The sequence below is a fragment of the Xenopus laevis genome, chromosome 7L (genome assembly GCF_017654675.1).
Source record: "Xenopus laevis strain J_2021 chromosome 7L, Xenopus_laevis_v10.1, whole genome shotgun sequence".
Taxonomy (NCBI): Eukaryota; Metazoa; Chordata; class Amphibia; order Anura; family Pipidae; genus Xenopus; species Xenopus laevis.
The window spans coordinates 113,725,663-113,744,862 of NC_054383.1; the positions used below are offsets into that span (position 1 = coordinate 113,725,663).

Consider the following 19,200-nt stretch of genomic DNA (forward strand, 5'->3'; position numbering starts at 1 on the left):
GCACGCAACAACAGTCCATTGTGTAAAATTTCAATCAACTCTATATTAGAGCCAGAAGAATTAAAATTTGAGGCAGCCCCAAACAGAAGACGTTTCCAAATAAATGAGGCATAGTTAGCAACAGCAGCGGCAACAAACAGTTCTGTTGTAAATTCAATCAACTCTATATTAGAGCCAGAAGAATAAATGAGGCAGCCCCAAACAGAGAAGACTTTTGCCAAAAACGAGCATTAGTAGCAACACAGTGGCAGCAAACAGTCATTTTTGTAACTTGGTAACTTTTAATCAACTAATATAGAGGGGGGCCCCAAAAGGAAAGGAAAATTAAATGAGGCAGCCCCAAACAGAAGACATTAGTCGCAAAATTGTAAGAAAAATATTTAGAAGCCCATGTTAGGCCTCAACCAGAAGAAAATTAGCCAACAATGTGCAGTATCAAAGAAACATTTTTAGAAGCCATTTAGCCTCAAACCAGAAGAAATTAGCCAACTTAGCGGCAAAATTATAAGCAACATATTTAGAACCATGTAGGCCTCAACCAGAAGAAATTAAAGCAACAATGTGGCAGTATTGTTTCGTAGAAACATTTTAGAAAGCCATGTTAGGACCTCAACCAGAAGAAATTAGCCAACAATGTGGCAGTATCGAAGGAAACATATTTAGAGGCCAGTTAGGCCCAACTACTAAAAAAATTGCGACAATGCAGCCAGTAGTATCTACGATAGCAGAGGAGCTTTTATAGGCCCCCACCATAAAAAATTGCAGACAATGCAGCCACAGCACATACTCTAGGGCTAGTAGCAGGCGACAGCACAGCAGCAGCAGCAAGCAGCAAGGGCAGCAGGTGCAGACAGATGGGAATGGGCCATACCATGAAGGAGTCAGAGTCAGGGCCAGCAATGGAGAGAGGAGATAAAGCTATGAGGAGAAGGAGGAGAGGAGGCTAGTCTCTGCTGTCTGCAATGGGCACTTGGATATCCCCCTTATCCATGCCTCATTTCATTTAATGAATGTCAGCTTATCCACGCTGCCAGTTGGCATAGCCGTGTCCGGCTTCTCCAAGTGACCACCCCACCTGCGCACTGAAGACACGCTCTGACAGGACACTGGCAGGGGGCAAGCCAGCACCTCCAGAGCGTACTGTGCCAGTTCTGGCCACTGGTCGCAGCCTCGAGACCCAATAATGCAGGGTCATCGTCAGGGCGAATGGACATCCTGCACGCTGACTGACCCCAATGTAGTAGCCACCATATGCTCCACCCGCTGCTGGTGGTGGGCTTTGGTTGCTGACTGGGCCTGCTGCTGCCGTTGAGCTCGAAAAAAAGCTCTTCCACACACCCATGAGACTCCGCTCCGTTGGACGGATTGCTGCTGCTGCTAGGCCCCCGTCTCTGTGGTGTTGTGGAGTAGTGGAGGCCTAGAAGAAACTGTCAGGACTGGAAGCCTCACTAATTTTGAGCCACAGAGCCCATTTCCTCAATTGACCCATCTCCCTCTCTCTGGCTGGGGACAAAAGGAACTCCCCAACCTTTCCCTTGTACGTGGGCAAGCTAAATAGCCACCCCAATAAATCCTCCCGGTCTTTGAGAGAAACAGACCCGGGGGATCGCTTCGGAGGCAGAGTCTGCATATGGCAGCCATGTTAAAAGAGGTGCCCCCGACCAAACACTCTTCTTACTGCCCTCCAGATGCAGCAGGTCATCTGGCTCACCTGCCCCTTTGTACCCTCCCAGCCGCGGACAATAGCTGGGTGGTTGTTGGCATGTGCCCTTGCTCCCCAGGCTGCGCAGGGCCAACCCAGTCCTCCTCTCCCTCACCCCTCATCGGCACCATCTCCTCCTCAGCCCCCCCTCTGCCTGCCTACGGGGCCTACTCTCCTCCTCCTCCTCCTCAGGCCACGTCACCCTCCTCTAGCAGCCCAGTTCAACGTTGGCGCTATGAGGAGGAATCACCAGGGGTATGACAATCGCTAGACACGCATGTCCCCATGCTTAACCAAAGCGTGTCGCCTGCTCAAAGGGGGAAGTACTTGGGCAGAGCTGCCTCATTTGCTGCCACTGCGCTGCACTAAAGTACCCCAAATCTGCCCCCTGATACCCCTGGCACTGTGCTCCAGCAGTAATTGCTGACCGCCCAGCGCTGCTCTACGAGGCGCTCCACCATGTGCAGGGTGGAATTCCAGCGCGTCGCCAGGTCACAGATGAGCCGGTGGGGTGCAGACTATGCTGCCGCTGCATCCGTGCCAAAGACGCGCTGGCGGTGGGGAACCTGCGAAAATGGGCACATACCCTACGTACCTTCTCCAAGCATGTCACCCAACCCTTGGTAGCTCTTGAGGAAGCGCTGCACCACAAGGTTGAGGACATGTGCAAAGCAAGGCATGTGGGTCAGGTGCCCTAGGCGGATGGCGGCCAGCAGGTTGCGACCGTTGTCGCAAACAATATTACCTGCTTGGAGCTGGCGGGGAGTGAACCAACCGCTGCACCTGAGTCTGGAAGGCAGCCATTGAGCTCCAGGTGCAGTATGACTCCTCTCGCCCAGGGAGAGGAGTTGCAGCACAGCCTGACATCGCCTGTGCTGCACTGAAGCGTAGCTGCGGGGACGCTTCAGGGGTGGCTCATCCATAGTGGAGGAGGAGGAGGTGGACATGTGGGGTTTTGCCCTGTACCCCACGGGGAGGCACCTGTAGCCTGAGGGGAAGCCGCCCCGGCTTGCACCCTCCCCAGCACTCATGAGGGTGACCCAGTGCGCAGTGTAGGTTATGTACCTCCCCTGCCCATGCCTGCTGGTCCACGTGTCAGTGGTGCAGTGCACCCTGCCGCCAACAGCATGATCCAGCGACAGGGACACATTCTCAACCAACATGCTGGTGGATGCAGGGACGGCCTTCCTGGCAAAATAATGGCGGCTGGGGATCCGCCCAGTTAGGGGCAGCGCAAAGCCATCAGCTGTCGGAAGGGGGCTGCTTCGACTAGCTGATTAGGGCAGCAGCTGCACTGCCAGAAGCTTTGCCAGGCAGCCATTAAGCCTCTGCACTTGGGGTGGCTGGGGGAGAGAGAGCGTCTTGCGGCTGAGGAACTGGGGGAGGGAACCTGGCGGGACAGGGGCCGCATTGAGGAGGAGGAGGCTGCAGAAAGAGGCTGAGCTACACAGTGGCTGCCTCCGACTGTGAGCCCCAGAATCCTCTTCACCTGCTGCAGGGTCTGGGGAGCTAGCACCTCTTCCCTGAGGAATGGGAGGAGGTGGACAGGAGCACCACTGCCACCCGGTGCCCTGCCACTTTGGTGCTGCCTCCCACGTCATCCTGTGATGACGTTTCATATGGGAACTTAAAGCTGATGTTCCCATATGTTGACCCTGCCTGCCCCCTTCGAACCTTCTGCCCGGCAGAGCTGGCACACTGCTATTTGCCTGGTCCTCTGCCTGGCACGTGAAAAAAGCCCACACTGCTGAAGTGCGGGCCACTGCCTGCCTGCTTGTGGAGGTTGAGGATGGTCCCCACCCGTACCGCACATAGGCTTTGGACCTAGGCGCAGTGCTGCCCCTGTTGCCTGCCCCCCTAGCAGTGGTCGGTTGGAGCCGGCTCTTCCATCCTCATCAACAACAAACAGTTCCCCCCTGAACTGCTGCTGTTATCCTCTGGAGCCGGCTCCCAGGGTCTGTCCCTGTCATCGTCCTCCCCCAGACCAGACCCTGCATCATACATGGCATCAATACCCACATCCAGCATGCTGGTGTCTGACCCCACACCAGCAACCTGCTGCCCTGCCATAAGGGGACCCTGCCCAATATCCCCTATTGATGTGGGCTGTGACATGACCACCTCCTCCTCTTCATCAGACATGAAATGCCCCCCCCATTCCTGCCTGATCATCAAAAAGATCCAGGGTGTTCTGGCCCAAGTCCACCTCAGGATCAAATAAGAGGGATGGGGTGTCATCCCACACTGAGCTAGCAGGTGATGCCACCTCCTGCCGCTCACTGGTGCCTGCTGCAGATGAGGTAGCCTGGGTCAGCCAGTCTACCACTGCCTCTGCCTGCTGCGACCGTATGGTCGCGAAGCAGTGGCAAAAAAATCGGGCACAGTCCTACGTGGAACCAGTTGCCCCGCTGCTGCGACCCACAGCCACCTGCTGCTGTGGCATTTGCTGCTGCTGTTGTTGCAGCTCTGCTGCTGTTGTTGGCAGCTGCTGCTGCTGTTGTTGTTTGCAGCTGCTGCTGTTGTTGTTGCCAGCTGCTGCTGTGATGGCAGCTGCTTTGATGGCAGCTTGTGCTGCGACTGATTTACAGTGCCCAGACTGGGCATGGCACATGGCTGTTGTGGGGTTGGATGCCCACGGCCCAGCACCACGGCCTCTTCCTCGGCCACCCCTCCCTATCCCACCCTTCTTCCCACCACCACCACCCACCACCCATCCCTAACCCACCCTTCTTCCCACCACCACCACCACCACCCATCCCCCCTCTCCCACGGCCCGTCATATTGGGCAACTAACTTAAAAAAAAAAAATATATATATAAGGGGGGGGTTTGGATATTTCGGGGAAGGAAAGGAGAAAAAAATAAAACCCTCAAACTAAATCCCCTCAGCAGAAGTGTGTACCCACAAGGAGTACACACACCAGCACAGACAAAGACAAAGACAGTTAGCCCTAAAAAGGGCTATTGGGTGGTGAGCAGGCAAGCAGAAGAGGCGAAAACAGTAAACTGAAATCCACAACCTCCACCTTGCACTGACTCAGAAAAAAAAAAAGCTCTCTACACCAATCCTCCACTAGCTAAATCACACACAAATCTCTCACTATCCTGCTCTCTCTACCTCTACCAGAAACGCCACGAGTAATGGCCGCCTCTGCAGCTCCTTATATAGCCAGTGGGTTGGCTCAGGATGGCTCACATCTTATTGGCTGCTGTGGGTGATGTTTAGTTTGTCGCGCGTTCTTTTTGTTTTGACGCGCATTAGCGGCGTCGCGGCTCGTCGCGCGACGAAAATTTCGACGCGCGGCGAAACGAGTCGCGAGGCGAATTTTTGCCGCAATTTCGCGAAAATTCGCCGCGGCGAAACTGCAGAAATTCGCCGCGAATTTAACCATGGCGAATTTATTCGCCCATCCCTACTTATAACAAGAATGTAGTAAATCATTTATAAATATGATAAGATGCCATTCTTGCCTAACGAACCTGTAATGGATAACGGATCATCTAGAGATATAGCTGTACGACTACCTGGCTAAAATCCTTGTAAGCTCCACATATTAGCCGGAGAACAAGTTAACAAACACACTGAAAAAGTAAATAAAGGTAGACTAGTTGGGTATGGTATTCTTTCTGTTTATTTGACATTATGTAATTTTATTAAATAAAAAATGGATAACATAATATACTGATGATGACATGTTAACAGTGAAAGGGGCATTGTGTGTACCCATAGTATGCAATGTTCTTATGCAATTGATGTAAACTTGAATTTTATCCAATAAAAATCCAAGTTACAAAAAAAAAAAGGAAATAGAGCATTATAATAATCTAATAGATCTGTACTAACTACAGTCTATATTATATTTTATTATACCTACAAGTACTTGTTTTATGTTATTTGATTTTACTCATTTGTATTACTTCTAAACATTAATCTAATTGTGTCCTACAGTACTTAGTTTTCACAAAAAAATCCTATGTATAGGTACAACTTATGACCATGTCTGGTCCATTTGTTTCTTAGAACATAGATTTTTTTGCTGCATGTTATGTTTGTTGGGAGGATTTTATCTGAACAATCTCATTTTATTAGTTTGTACTTATGTTTAGGTTGATAATTCAGTTGTCTATCTGAAGCACTTGAAGGTCAACGCTATTTACTCAATGAGTAGTGTTGGTAAATGAGGTGGGGCATAGTTTTGTCATTCATTCACCTTCTAAATTTATTTAAGTTCATTAAGGGGCAGATTTATCAAGGGTCGAAGTAAAAATTCAAATTCAAGTTTTTTATGGCCAAAACTATCAAATTTGACTAGGGAATTGTTAAAATTCGATTCAAGATTTTTTTAAATTCTAATTAGATTTTCAAAATTTATCATACACTGGCTTGTTAAAAACTTGAATTAGACTATTCACCACCTTAAACCTGCCAAATTGCTGTTTTAATCTATGGAGGATGCACTGGAATCAGTTTGGAGTTGTTTGCAGCCTTCTTGACATTTGATGTTTTTTTTCGGAAAAAAACTTGAATCAAAATTGATTCGAGTTTGCTATTCACCCGAATATCAAAAATTAGATTTTTTTAAAAAATTGCAGTTGGTCGAATTCCGAGTTCATGGGATTTCATGGGAGTTTATAATAACTCCCATGAACTCGAAATTCGAGCCTTGATAAATCTGCTCCTAAGTATAAGTCCAAACGATGCTCTTCCCATCTGTCTGCGTTATTCAGAATCATAACGCAGTGAATATATCAGTTATTATGGGAAGAAAAAAAAAGAGAATACAGTAAGCCAAATAAATTAGGCTTGTATTAAATATGTATTCTGCCTATACCTGAATTTGCATAATTCTTTGTATTTTATTTTTAAAAACGAATGGGGTTTATTTTACATTTGCTACTCTATCCTTAAATTAGGATAGTTTGGTAGCATTTTGTTATTTAGTTGGTGGGACTGAAGTTTAGTGAAATTTTATCATTGGGGGCAGCCAGATTTCATTGGATCAAACATTATTTATACCCTGCACAGCAAATTTGTGAGCTATTAGTGAGTGAGACATTATCAATTAAGTTTGTAGTGTACATCAGTAATTAAGAGTAGGGATGCACCTAATTCACTATTTTGGATTTGGCCGAACCCCCAAATCCTTCTCGAAAGATTTGGCCAAAATACTGAATCCGAAACCCTAATTTACATATGCAAATTAGGGGTGGGTAATGGAAAAGCATTTTTTTACTTCCTTGTTTTGTGACAAAAATTTCTGACACAATTTCCCATTCGGATTCGGTTCGTCCCGGGCAGAAGGATTCGAATCCGAATCCTGCTGTAAAAGGCCGAATCCTGACCGAATCCCAAACCGAATCTGGATTCGTGCATCCCTAATTAAAAGTGCATGAGAGAAGAGTTAAGCTGACCAAACATGCCTAGATTTGGTAAGACAATTTGTCTAATTTAAACGATAATGCCTTACTATCTGCATGTATGGCAAGTTGTAAGGCTAGTCAGGCCATCAATCCTGCAATGTTTGTAGCTCATGATCTTTGTAGATCAATTCATTGTCTGTTGGCTAAAAGAAACAGAAGAGGAGATGCCTTTCCTAACCTCTAAAGGTAACCATACACATTGTTTGTTAATGGTCCATACAGCTTACAGGATTGTTACCATGCAGTTTGGCCATGTGTATGGTTACCTTTAAAGACTGAGAAAGGTTGCCAGGTTTTGTGGACTGAGAACATAAACTTGGATTTGGGGGTGGGCTTTAACTGTAGGTTTAAAGGTCTGGAGGCCCTTGAAATGTTAAGTAGTGGAAGAAGAGGCATCTGCATGAGTGTGCCAGTAGTGTTCATGAGTGGAATCCATTTAGACATGGGGGATTCACAGAGAAATGTGTTGCTGTAAGTGTCCTATAAGTGATGAGTGCAAGGATGAGTATTTTGGTCATTTCCTGTGCAAGGGATGGTAAATGTTCCTAGACTGTATCCAGGATTTTGTGAATATACATAATATGTAGAGAGTAAAAAGGAGGGCAAAACTAGTCTTTCCTTATGTGCAAAAGTGTACAATATGCGGATCTGAAATAAGTCTCATCAATGTTTTTGTTGATCTTTAAATCTTTTTATACCAATGGTTTTATTGTTCTATGTGTACATACAGTATCCCACTGTTCATTATGTAGGGAAAGGTTGTCTTAGGGGCAGATTTATCAAAATGTGAGCTTAATAAATAAAAACTCATCCACGTTCTATTCATTTCTGAGGACTTTCAGAACCATATTTATCAAATGGGAAGTTCAACCTTTCTCCCATTGATAAATACAATTCTAAAAATACGATAGGAATAGAATAAATAGAATGTGCGTGAGTTTTTACTTACTAAGCTCTAATGTCACATTTTAATAAATATGCCGTTAAGTTTGTGATAGTTGAATCAGATACCCAAAACATTGTCCCATTTCAAAAAGCCTTCGTTTCAGACCTGTCCCAACTCACTTCTAAAAGGCAAAATGTACATGAGGCTTCTTTAAGTATTGTCTGGGGAAATTAAGATCTTTTTTGACTTGTCATTTTGTTCTGATGAGAAGATCAGTATATAGAGTGTTCTAACCCCCCAGCTTGTGCACTCCATTGTGCACTAGGAACAGGGGTGAATGGATTGACTCTCCAGTGCTGGGAATAATCTAGAAAACAAAACATGAGAACAAAATCTGTTTCATACAATTAAGGCCTCAACTACACGAGCGTTTTTAATCGGCGCAACGCCCGGACGACAAAACGCATGAGACAAATCGTATGGAGCCGCACGTGTCAAAATTTAATTGGACTGAATGAAAAGTCGCAGGTAAGAACTACACGGTCCGACTGTCTGATGAAGATGCTGCTTACTGCGTCCACAGACGTGTCGCGATATAATGTAGTTCTTACATGCAACTTTTCATTCATACAAATTAGATTTTTGATGCCTACATCTCCATCTGATTTGTTGCATGCATTTTGTCGCTAGGTTTATATCACCAACTCGAATTTGTATGTGAGATTTATCTGGACGCTGGAAACAGTTCTAATTTGAAAATTTGCCACCTAAAACCTGCCAAGTTAATTTATAAGTCAGTGGCAGCGGTCCCTTGAACCATTTGAAGATTTTAGTTGTCTTCTTGATATTCAAATTTGTCTTTGGAGGAAAACTTGATTCAAATTAGATTTGTATTCAATAACAATTTTAGGGTCAGTCCTATTCAATCGAATATTAAGACATTCGAGTTTTTTCATAAATAACCTCCCATTCGAATTTATTAGGAAAAAAAAAATCACATAACTTCCAAATTTGACCTGTGATAAATTTGCCCCTAAGTGTAGGAGCTTTTATTTTCAATAAGTAGAAAATATCATGGTAAAAAGATAATAATGCTGCTTAGCAAAAAGTCTTCTAATCATACAATCATGCAGAGAAAGCAATAACTTATTTGTTATGTAAGTGAAGCTCCTATTAACAACAACAAAAATAATTACCTGGATTATTATCTGGGAGTTTTCCCTCAAATTATTATAAACATTATTATGAGGGAATTGAAGTTCCTGTTTATTTGAGAAATAGAAATACATATTACCTTTATATACTTTCATATGTACTTTACATCAAGCAAATATTTAAGAAAAATGAATATTTTTTTTGTAATTTTATACATATTAAAACATCCACATTACTGTTATGCTTTTTTATATAGTACTGACATATTTCTCAGAACAGAGATTACACATGGAAACCACACATTTGGTGCAGGCACACAGAGAAGCTCCAGAACTATATTTAAATGGCATTTATGGGGAGTGTGAGAAAATTCAGCAGCAGGAAAATATCCACAATTTAAAATCGTATGCCTCTGTCCAAACAAATGTTTAATTTTTTCAAAATTTAATATAGCTTTTGCAAACCAGAAAATTGTTTAGCAACCAATTCCGATAAAGGAAGAAAGATTGCAAATGATATAGTTTGCACCACTAAAATGTACAACACACAATTAATATTAAAATTGCAATAACAGTCTAATAAAGAATATTACATTGTCAAATGCAAACTTTTGTTCTGATTTGTACAAAACTTGGCAGGGTTCCTAACTCTACTGCTAATGTGGAAACAAGAATCTGCTCCAGGGATGTCTGGCACACTGGGAGGTAAGGTAAATGCTGGTGTGGTGCTTACAGTTTTTTCTGGTGTTGTTGCCTCCTACCAGGAGCACTAGCCCGAAGAAAATAATTACCCATTTATTTTATCGGGGTTGACTAACATTTTGGCACCCCACAGTGAAATTTGCTTTACATGTCCATTAAGCATAAAGCTTTTATACAGGTCATGGAACTCTGAGGTATTATTATGTGTACAATAACACAAAGAGATAACACTTTACAGATACAAGCAATAACATATCAGGGAAGTAGATAAACAAGGGGTCATTTACAACGCAGTGTGCAAAGTGTAAAAAGGGTCAGAAAAAACCCGTTGGGATTCAGAACACTTCACACATCCATTCATGCAACTCTCACAAGTAACACCTGTATCTAGGAGTTGCATGACACATTGGATAATCCTATCACAGTAACTACACAGAATCTACACCTCTGTGAATTTCTTTAGATGTCACCTCTTTGAAGAGTTACAATGTGCCATTGTGATTGGATTAGTGGAAGAGTTTATATGCCGAGAACTTCCCACACCAGTCAGTTGAACTGAAGAAGCTGCTCGGATGAGTAGTGAAACGTCTTCATTGATTACTCAGCAAGTCCAGTTGTTTTTTTTTTTGTTTTGTTTTTTTAATTACTTATATTAGATATATCATGACCTGGATGGGGAGGGATGTAGACAGCCCCCAAACCAACCCCCCTAATTTGTTCTACATTCAGATGCATATATTAGGGAGTGTCAGCTGCATTGGGGCTATTTATGTACCTCCTGTTTATGCACCTCCTGACACTGCTTTCTGCACCAAATGCAGTGGATTTTTGATCAGTGCAGAGACCAGCAATTCAGAGGGCACTAGTGCTCTGTCAATAAGCAATAAGGGGCTCACACTTGCACCTCTTCAGTAAGTAAATTACACCTACAGCATTGCAACTGCATAGTGCTCAGCAACAGAAGAGAAGGGTGTTTTAAGGAAAGGGATTATATTATAACACTATGTACATTATTCTGTACATGGCCTCATTCTGTTTAAATATTTTGTTCACTGTACGTCCTGAATGTGCCTCTCCTTATCCAGCTATGTCTGGTATTTCCCACTTCTGGAACTTCCTTCTTTGGAACACTTATAAAGGTAGAGAAAACATATGCATTATGATTGCCATAAAATAATAAAGTAATTGCCATAAAATATTATAAAGAATGTACCTGATAGCTGGATTCCTGAGACTTATTTCCTGCCAAATTCCCCTGTCAGATAAACAATCCAATTCAGTTAATCTTAAAAATCTGTGGTACAATCAGTTACACATAGGGGATTATTTATTAAACCTTTAATCTTTCTGGTGAGATTTTTGGGGGCAAAACTCAAATTTTTCATGGAATAAAGCAAACTTGAATTTTTCGAGATTTATTATACCGCAATGCTGCAAAAAGCAGAATCCGAAAGCTGTTGAGGTCCTGTCTAAGTCAGTGGTAGAAGTACCCATCCCAAATTGAAGGTATCGTGGTCAATGGAGGGTTTAGCCTGAAAATCTTTTGGAGTTTTTGGGAAGATTCAAAACTCTAGCTCTTCAGGAAAAAGGTCAGAAAAAATTGTGCAATTTGGGTTTTAGAATTTTTCCGAGTTTTTTACCGATCACATTAAGGGGCCAATTCACCAAGCTCGAGTGAAGGATTCGAAGTAAAAGTTTTTTGGGCTACTTCGACCATCGAATGGGCTACTTCGACCTTCGACCTTCGACTTCGACTTTGAATCGAAGGATTCAACTATAAATCGTTCGACTATTCAACCATTCGATATTCGAAGTACTGTCTCTTTAAGAAAAAACTTCGACCCCCTAGTTTGCCACCTTAAAGTGGGGAAGGTCCCCATAGGCTTGGCTAAGTTTTTTTTGGTCGTTGGATTCAAATCCTTCGAATCGTTCTATTCGAAGGATTTAATCGTTCGATCGCGCGATTATTCCTTTGATCGTTCGTTCGAAGTATTTTGCGCAAAATCCCAGTCGAATATCAAGGGTTAATTAACCCTCGATATTCGACCCTTGATGCATCGGCCCCTAAATCAAGTTAATGTAGTAATAAATAAGGCAAAATCAGGGATGGGAGTTTGGTCGAGCTTTTTTCTATTGGGACAATGAGATAAATTTGGATTTTAGTAAACAACCTCCATAATGAGACAAATTCCCACTAAAGCTATACACCTTTAGATCCACTCACCTTGTGCTGCCCGATATTGGGCTGATCCAAGTCCAAGTTTCTACAATAGACTCATTGTCCTAATATGTTTGGCTGATCAGTCCCATGTCCTGTTTTGCTACCAAGGCCCAATACTTTGACCCAAGTTTGCAAATAATAAACTTCAATCTTACTGCATGGAAAACTGCATTTTTGGTATATGTTTTGTAAGATCTGTTACATAAAAAATTATCTGTAGAAAATAAAAGTCTCATTCACAATGAGAACAGTTCCAATGTGAGAAGATATTTTATGATCTTGTTTTCCTGAGCAAGAAATATTTATAGTTTGGTCAAATGTTACAATCAAAGGGAAAAGAGAGAAGAAGGGAAGAATGGGAGGCCAATTTACTAATTTTCAAATTTAAAACTTATGAAGAAAAAAACTTGCATTAACTTGAACTTTTTTTCACGAATAAGTAGTTGTTTCTCAACCCCTATAATAAGTATATATATATAAAAAACTTGAATCAGAAAAACTCCAGTGCTTTCATTTGCAACCAATTAAAATCCTATTGTTCCATTCATTTTTACAAAGTCAGCTTTTAAATAAAACTCAACTTCTAAAAAAGATTGAATGTTGGAAATAACTTTACCATTGACTTATAGAACCTTCCTAGGTTTTAGCTGCAAAATGTTTTCATTTGAATATTCAAGTTCTTTTTTCATTAAAGAAACCTCAATAACAACTAGTTTGACGTTGGAAAACTTGAATTTGAAAATATTTGAATTTCCATTTTTTCCTTAGCGTAATTAAAGGATAGGTAAACCTTTAAAAAATGAATGTAAAAGTGCTAACTGTGCTTATCTAAGCACTTTTTCAATTTACATTAACTTTTTTATTTTGTTTTCATTTCAGAGCTACTTAAGTTTTATTAACTGCCAATATATTTTGTAACACCACCACCACCTGCCAGTCAGTTCATACAGTATACCTACAGGAAAGCAGAGAAGTGTTCTGATGTTGCTTGGCTCAGGAAAGATAAACCTCAGATGCCCATTCCCATCTCCTTCCTGAGACAAGCAACAATAGAACATTTCTCTGTTTTCCTCCTGAAGGTATAAGTCTTGTACATTTACAGGAACTGACTGGCGGGTGGATTCATTATTTTGGTAGTGAAATAGCTCTGAAACTAAAAATAATATAAATAATTAGTGCAAAATTGCTTTTTATATTTTTATATTCAGTTTTGTTTCAAGGTTTACATATCCTTCAGTGTTGACAGTGCTTTAAGAAAGCCAAAAGGAAAGTCATTAGACAGAATAAATTAGAAACATAGGTGGAGAAAATGAAGATTTAGGGATTAAAAGATCCTTTCAGAGATAGATTATGAGACACGTTTTGAACAGAATTCCTATTTATAATGTTCCATTTTAAAGTTCTAGTAGACATTTCATTAAACTCACCAATTAGTTATTACTTCCAACTAGTAATCACTTCTCAGCATTTTTGGTATATGTTTTGTAAGATCTGTTACATAAAAAATTATCTGTAGAAAATAAAAGTCTCATTCACAATGAGAACAGTTCCAATGTGAGAAGATATTTTATGATCTTGTTTTCCTGAGCAAGAAATATTTATAGTTTGGTCAAATGTTACAATCAAAGGGAAAAGAGAGAAGAAGGGAAGAATGGGAGGCCAATTTACTAATTTTCAAATTTAAAACTTATGAAGAAAAAAACTTGCATTAACTTGAACTTTTTTTCACGAATAAGTAGTTGTTTCTCAACCCCTATAATAAGTATATATATATAAAAAACTTGAATCAGAAAAACTCCAGTGCTTTCATTTGCAACCAATTAAAATCCTATTGTTCCATTCATTTTTACAAAGTCAGCTTTTAAATAAAACTCAACTTCTAAAAAAGATTGAATGTTGGAAATAACTTTACCATTGACTTATAGAACCTTCCTAGGTTTTAGCTGCAAAATGTTTTCATTTGAATATTCAAGTTCTTTTTTCATTAAAGAAACCTCAATAACAACTAGTTTGACGTTGGAAAACTTGAATTTGAAAATATTTGAATTTCCATTTTTTCCTTAGCGTAATTAAAGGATAGGTAAACCTTTAAAAAATGAATGTAAAAGTGCTAACTGTGCTTATCTAAGCACTTTTTCAATTTACATTAACTTTTTTATTTTGTTTTCATTTCAGAGCTACTTAAGTTTTATTAACTGCCAATATATTTTGTAACACCACCCACCACCTGCCAGTCAGTTCATACAGTATACCTACAGGAAAGCAGAGAAGTGTTCTGATGTTGCTTGGCTCAGGAAAGATAAACCTCAGATGCCCATTCCCATCTCCTTCCTGAGACAAGCAACAATAGAACATTTCTCTGTTTTCCTCCTGAAGGTATAAGTCTTGTACATTTACAGGAACTGACTGGCGGGTGGATTCATTATTTTGGTAGTGAAATAGCTCTGAAACTAAAAATAATATAAATAATTAGTGCAAAATTGCTTTTTATATTTTTATATTCAGTTTTGTTTCAAGGTTTACATATCCTTCAGTGTTGACAGTGCTTTAAGAAAGCCAAAAGGAAAGTCATTAGACAGAATAAATTAGAAACATAGGTGGAGAAAATGAAGATTTAGGGATTAAAAGATCCTTTCAGAGATAGATTATGAGACACGTTTTGAACAGAATTCCTATTTATAATGTTCCATTTTAAAGTTCTAGTAGACATTTCATTAAACTCACCAATTAGTTATTACTTCCAACTAGTAATCACTTCTCAGCATGATCTAAGAATAACCACTGATTTTATATAACCTGATTGGCTGTAAAATGAGCACAAACAGACATGCATGACCTTTCCCAGTTTTTCAGAGAGGCAACAGGGAGCAGTCTGTACCTTTGAATCTGTAATGACACGGTCATAAGTGTTTGGAGCTTGGGCGTCTGTATTTTCATATACTGGATTTGTGGAAGTTGGAGTCTCTGTAATGAAGAAAAAAGTGTAATTCAAAATCTATAAAGGAGAAACTTATAAGGTATTTTTTAAGTCCACAAATGCAGTTGATGTCATGCTAAGATAGATGCAGTCCTTTTGCAAATTGATGCCATTCATTAAAGGTACTGACACAGAAATAGCAATTGTGTCATCACAATAACATCAAATCCACAGTACTGAACACCAGAATCAATTCAATTCATTTAAAGCCTCCTTTTTAGACACCAAGGGCTCATTACATTCTGAACAACAAAATTTATGGTTCCATGTGGTCCTTTACTAATGTAGCAAAAATACACTGCAGTATGGGTAAAAATACATTGCAACTTGCACCAAAAATTGCCCTTTCCACGGTGCATTTGTGGTGGAAAATATCCTTACTGATTTTTATCATATGATTAGGGATGTAGCGAACGTCGGAAAAAAAGTTCGCGAACATATTCGCGAACTTGCGCAAAAATGCGAGCGGTTCGCGAACGGTTCGCGAACCCCATAGACTTCAATGGGAAGGCGAACTTTAACATCTAGAAAAGACATTTCTGGCCAGAAAAATGATTTTAAAGTTGTTTAAAGGGTGCAACGACCTGGACAGTGGCATGCTAGAGGGGGATCAAGGGCAAAAATGTATCTGAAAAATCTGCCTGTGTGTGCTTGGAAGAGATAGTGTAGGGGGAGAGCTGTTAGTGATTTCAGGGACAGATGATAGTAAGTTTGCTGGCTAGTAATCTGCTTGATACTGCTCTGTATTGGAGGGACAGAAGTCTGCAGGGATTTGAGGGACATTTTAGCTTAGGTAGCTTTGCTGGCTAGTAATCTACTGTTCTCTTTAAACAACTGCCATACGTTGACCTTGTAGGCATTGTTTGCCCAGTTTTTTTGGACGCAGCCACTGAAGCACAGTTGCCAGAAAAAATATGCCATATAAATGCTGAAAATAGTAATTTTTCGCCATACGTTGACCTTGTAGACATTGTTTGCCCAGTTTTTTTGGACGCAGCCACTGAAGCACAGTTGCCAGAAAAAATATGCCATATAAATGCTGAAAATAGTCATTTTTTGCCATATACGTTGAGTCAACGTATGGCAAAAAATGACTATTTTCAGCATTTATATGGCATATTTTTTCTGGCCTCTGTGCTTCAGTGGCTGCGGCCAAAAAAACTGGGCAAACAATGCCTACAAGGTCAACGTCGTTGACCTTGTAGGCATTGTTTGCCCAGTTTTTTTGGCCGCAGCCACTGAAGCACAGAGGCCAAAAAAAATATGCCATATAAATGCTGAAAATAGTCATTTTTTTGGTCGCAGCCACTGAAGCACAGTTGACAGAAAAATTATGCCATATAAATGCAGAAAATATAAATTTTTTTGGTTGCAGCCACTGAAGCACAGAGGCCAGAAAAATTATGCCATATAAATGCAGAAAATATGCATTTTTTTGGTTGCAGCCACTGAAGCACAGAGGCCAGAAAAATTATACCATATAAATGCAGAAAATATGCATTTTTTTGGACGCAGCCACTGAAGCACAGTTGCCAGAAAAAATATGCCATATAAATGCTGAAAATAGTCATTTTTTGCCATACGTTGACCTTGTAGACATTGTTTGCCCAGTTTTTTTGGTTGCAGCCACTGAAGCACAGAGGCCAGAAAAAATTAAACCAGTAGGGTTTGCACCCTAGTTTGTAACGGTGGCGGAGGGAGGAGGAGGACGCTAAAGGACAGCTGTGTGTGGAGTCATGAGGCTTGAAGAGAAGGACAGCTGCATAGAAGTCAGAACAAGTCTTCCGGCGTGCAGTAACCCTCCGAGATCCACCCCTCATTCATTTTAATAAAGGTCAGGTAATCGACACTTTTGTGACCTAGGCGAGTTCTCTTCTCAGTTACAATCCCTCCTGCTGCACTGAAGGTCCTTTCTGAGAGCACACTTGAGGCTGGGCAAGACAAGAGGTTCATGGCAAATTGTGACAGCTCTGGCCACAGATCAAGCCTGCGCACCCAGTAGTCCAGGGGTTCATCGCTCCTCAGAGTGTCGATATCTGCAGTTAATGCCAGGTAGTCCGCTACCTGCCGGTCGAGGCGTTCTTTGAGGGTGGATCCAGAAGGGTTGTGGCGCTGCCTTGGACAGAAAAACATTTGCATGTCTGACGTTACAGACTGGCCAAAGGGCTTTGTCCTTGCAGGTGTGCTCGTGGCAGGATTACTGGCACCTCTGCCCCTGGAATGTTGATGAGTTCCTGAAGTGACATCACCCTTAAAAGCATTGTACAACATGTTTTGCAGGCTGGTTTGTAAATGCCGCATCTTTTCGGACTTGTGGTATGTTGGTAACATTTCTGACACTTTATGCTTGTACCGAGGGTCTAGTAGCATTGCGACCCAGTACAGGTCCTTCTCCTTAAGCCTCTTGATACGGGGGTCCTTCAACAGGCATGACAGCATGAAAGACCCCATTCTCACAAGGTTGGATGCAGAGCTATCCATCTCCGCTTCCTCATTATCAAGGACTGCATCATCCACGGTCTCCTCCCCCCAGCCACGTACAAGACCAGGGGTCCCCAAAAGGTCACCACTAGCCCCCTGGGAAGCCTGCTCCTGTTGGTCCTCCTCCTCCTCCTCCACAAAGCCACCTTCCTCCTCTGACTCCACTTCTGGCACCTCTCCCTGCGTTGCAGCAGGTGCCTGGGTTCGTTCTGGTGATTCCGACCAGAAATCGTGCGCTTCCAGCTCCTCGTCACGCTGGTCTACAGCCTCATCTGTCACTCGTCGCACGGCACGCTCCAGGAAGAAAGCGAAGGGTATTAGGTCGCTGATGGTGCCTTCGGTGCGACTGACCATATTTGTCACCTCTTCAAAAGGTCGCATGAGCCTGCAGGCATCGCGCATAAGCACCCAGTAACGGGGGAAAAAAATCCCCAGCTGTGCAGATCCAGTCCTACCACCCAGTTCAAAAAGGTACTCGTTGACGGCCCTTTGTTGTTGCAGCAGACGTTCCAACATAAGGAGCGTTGAATTCCAGCGAGTCTGGCTGTCAGAAATCAAACGCCTGACTGGCATGTTGTAGCGCTGCTGAATGTCAGCAAGGCGTGCCATGGCTGTGTAGGAACGTCTGAAATGGGCCGACACCTTTCTGGACTGGGTGAGAACGTCCTGGAATCCTGGGTACTTGGAGACAAAACGTTGGACTATTAAATTTAACACATGTGCCATGCAGGGCACATGTGTTAAATTGCCTAGTCTCAACGCTGCCAACAGATTGCTTCCATTGTCACACACCACTTTTCCGATCTGCAGTTGGTGTGGGGTCAGCCACCGATCGGCCTGTGACTGCAGAGATGACAGGAGTACAGATCCGGTATGGTTTTTGCTTTCCAGGCACGTCATCCCCAAGACAGCGTGACAACGGCGTACCTGGCACGTCGAATAGCCTAGGGGGAGCTGGGGGTGCACAGGTGTGGAGGAGGAGAAGGAGGACCCAGCAGCAGAGTAAGAAGAAGAAGAAGACGAGGTAGAGAGCGATGGAGGAGTAGAGGTGGTGGCAGAACCGCGTGCAATCCGTGGCGGTGACACCAACTCCACTGTTGTTGTTGAGCTACCCATTCCCTGCTTCCAGCCATTACCAAGTTCACCCAGTGGGCAGTGTAGGTGACATACCTGCCCTGACCATGCTTGGAGGACCATGCGTCAGTAGTCATATGGACCTTTGGCCCAACACTAAGTGACAGAGATGCGGTAACTTGGCTCTGCACATGTTGGTACAGGTGTGGTATTCCCTTTTTAGAAAAAAAATTGCGGCTGGGTACCTTCCACTGCGGTGTCCCAATTGCTACAAATTTGCGGAAGGCCTCAGAGTCCACCAGCTGGTATGGTAAAAGCTGGCGGGCTAAGAGTGCAGACAAGCCAGCTGTCAGACGCCGGGCAAGGGGTGACAGTCAGACATTGGCTTCTTACGCTCAAACATGGCCTTCACAGAAACTTGGCTGGTGGCAGATGACTGGGAATGGGAACAGGTGGTCAAGGTGGAAGGCGGAGTGGAGGGTGGTTCAGACGGGTCAAGGAGAGCAGAGGTAGAGCAGTAAGATGCTGGACCAGAAGGAGTGTGGCTTTTAGTTTGCCTGTTGCCTTTGAGGTGTTGCTCCCA

General features: G+C 42.6%; 1 protein-coding gene across 1 annotated transcript in view; it reads right to left on the minus strand.

Annotated features, from left to right (window-relative positions):
* Positions 1-8,297: 8,297 nt before the first annotated feature.
* LOC121395501 (carcinoembryonic antigen-related cell adhesion molecule 1-like) overlaps positions 8,298-19,200 on the minus strand; it is a 38,113-nt gene continuing 27,210 nt past the window's right edge. Inside the window, exons 7-10 of the mRNA XM_041569071.1 lie at positions 14,964-15,049; positions 11,078-11,119; positions 9,205-9,270; positions 8,298-8,375 (exon numbers count right to left, since the gene is read on the minus strand). Of these exons, the coding sequence (XP_041425005.1) occupies positions 8,298-8,375; positions 9,205-9,270; positions 11,078-11,119; positions 14,964-15,049 (272 nt within the window). The remainder of the gene's footprint in view (positions 8,376-9,204; positions 9,271-11,077; positions 11,120-14,963; positions 15,050-19,200) is intronic.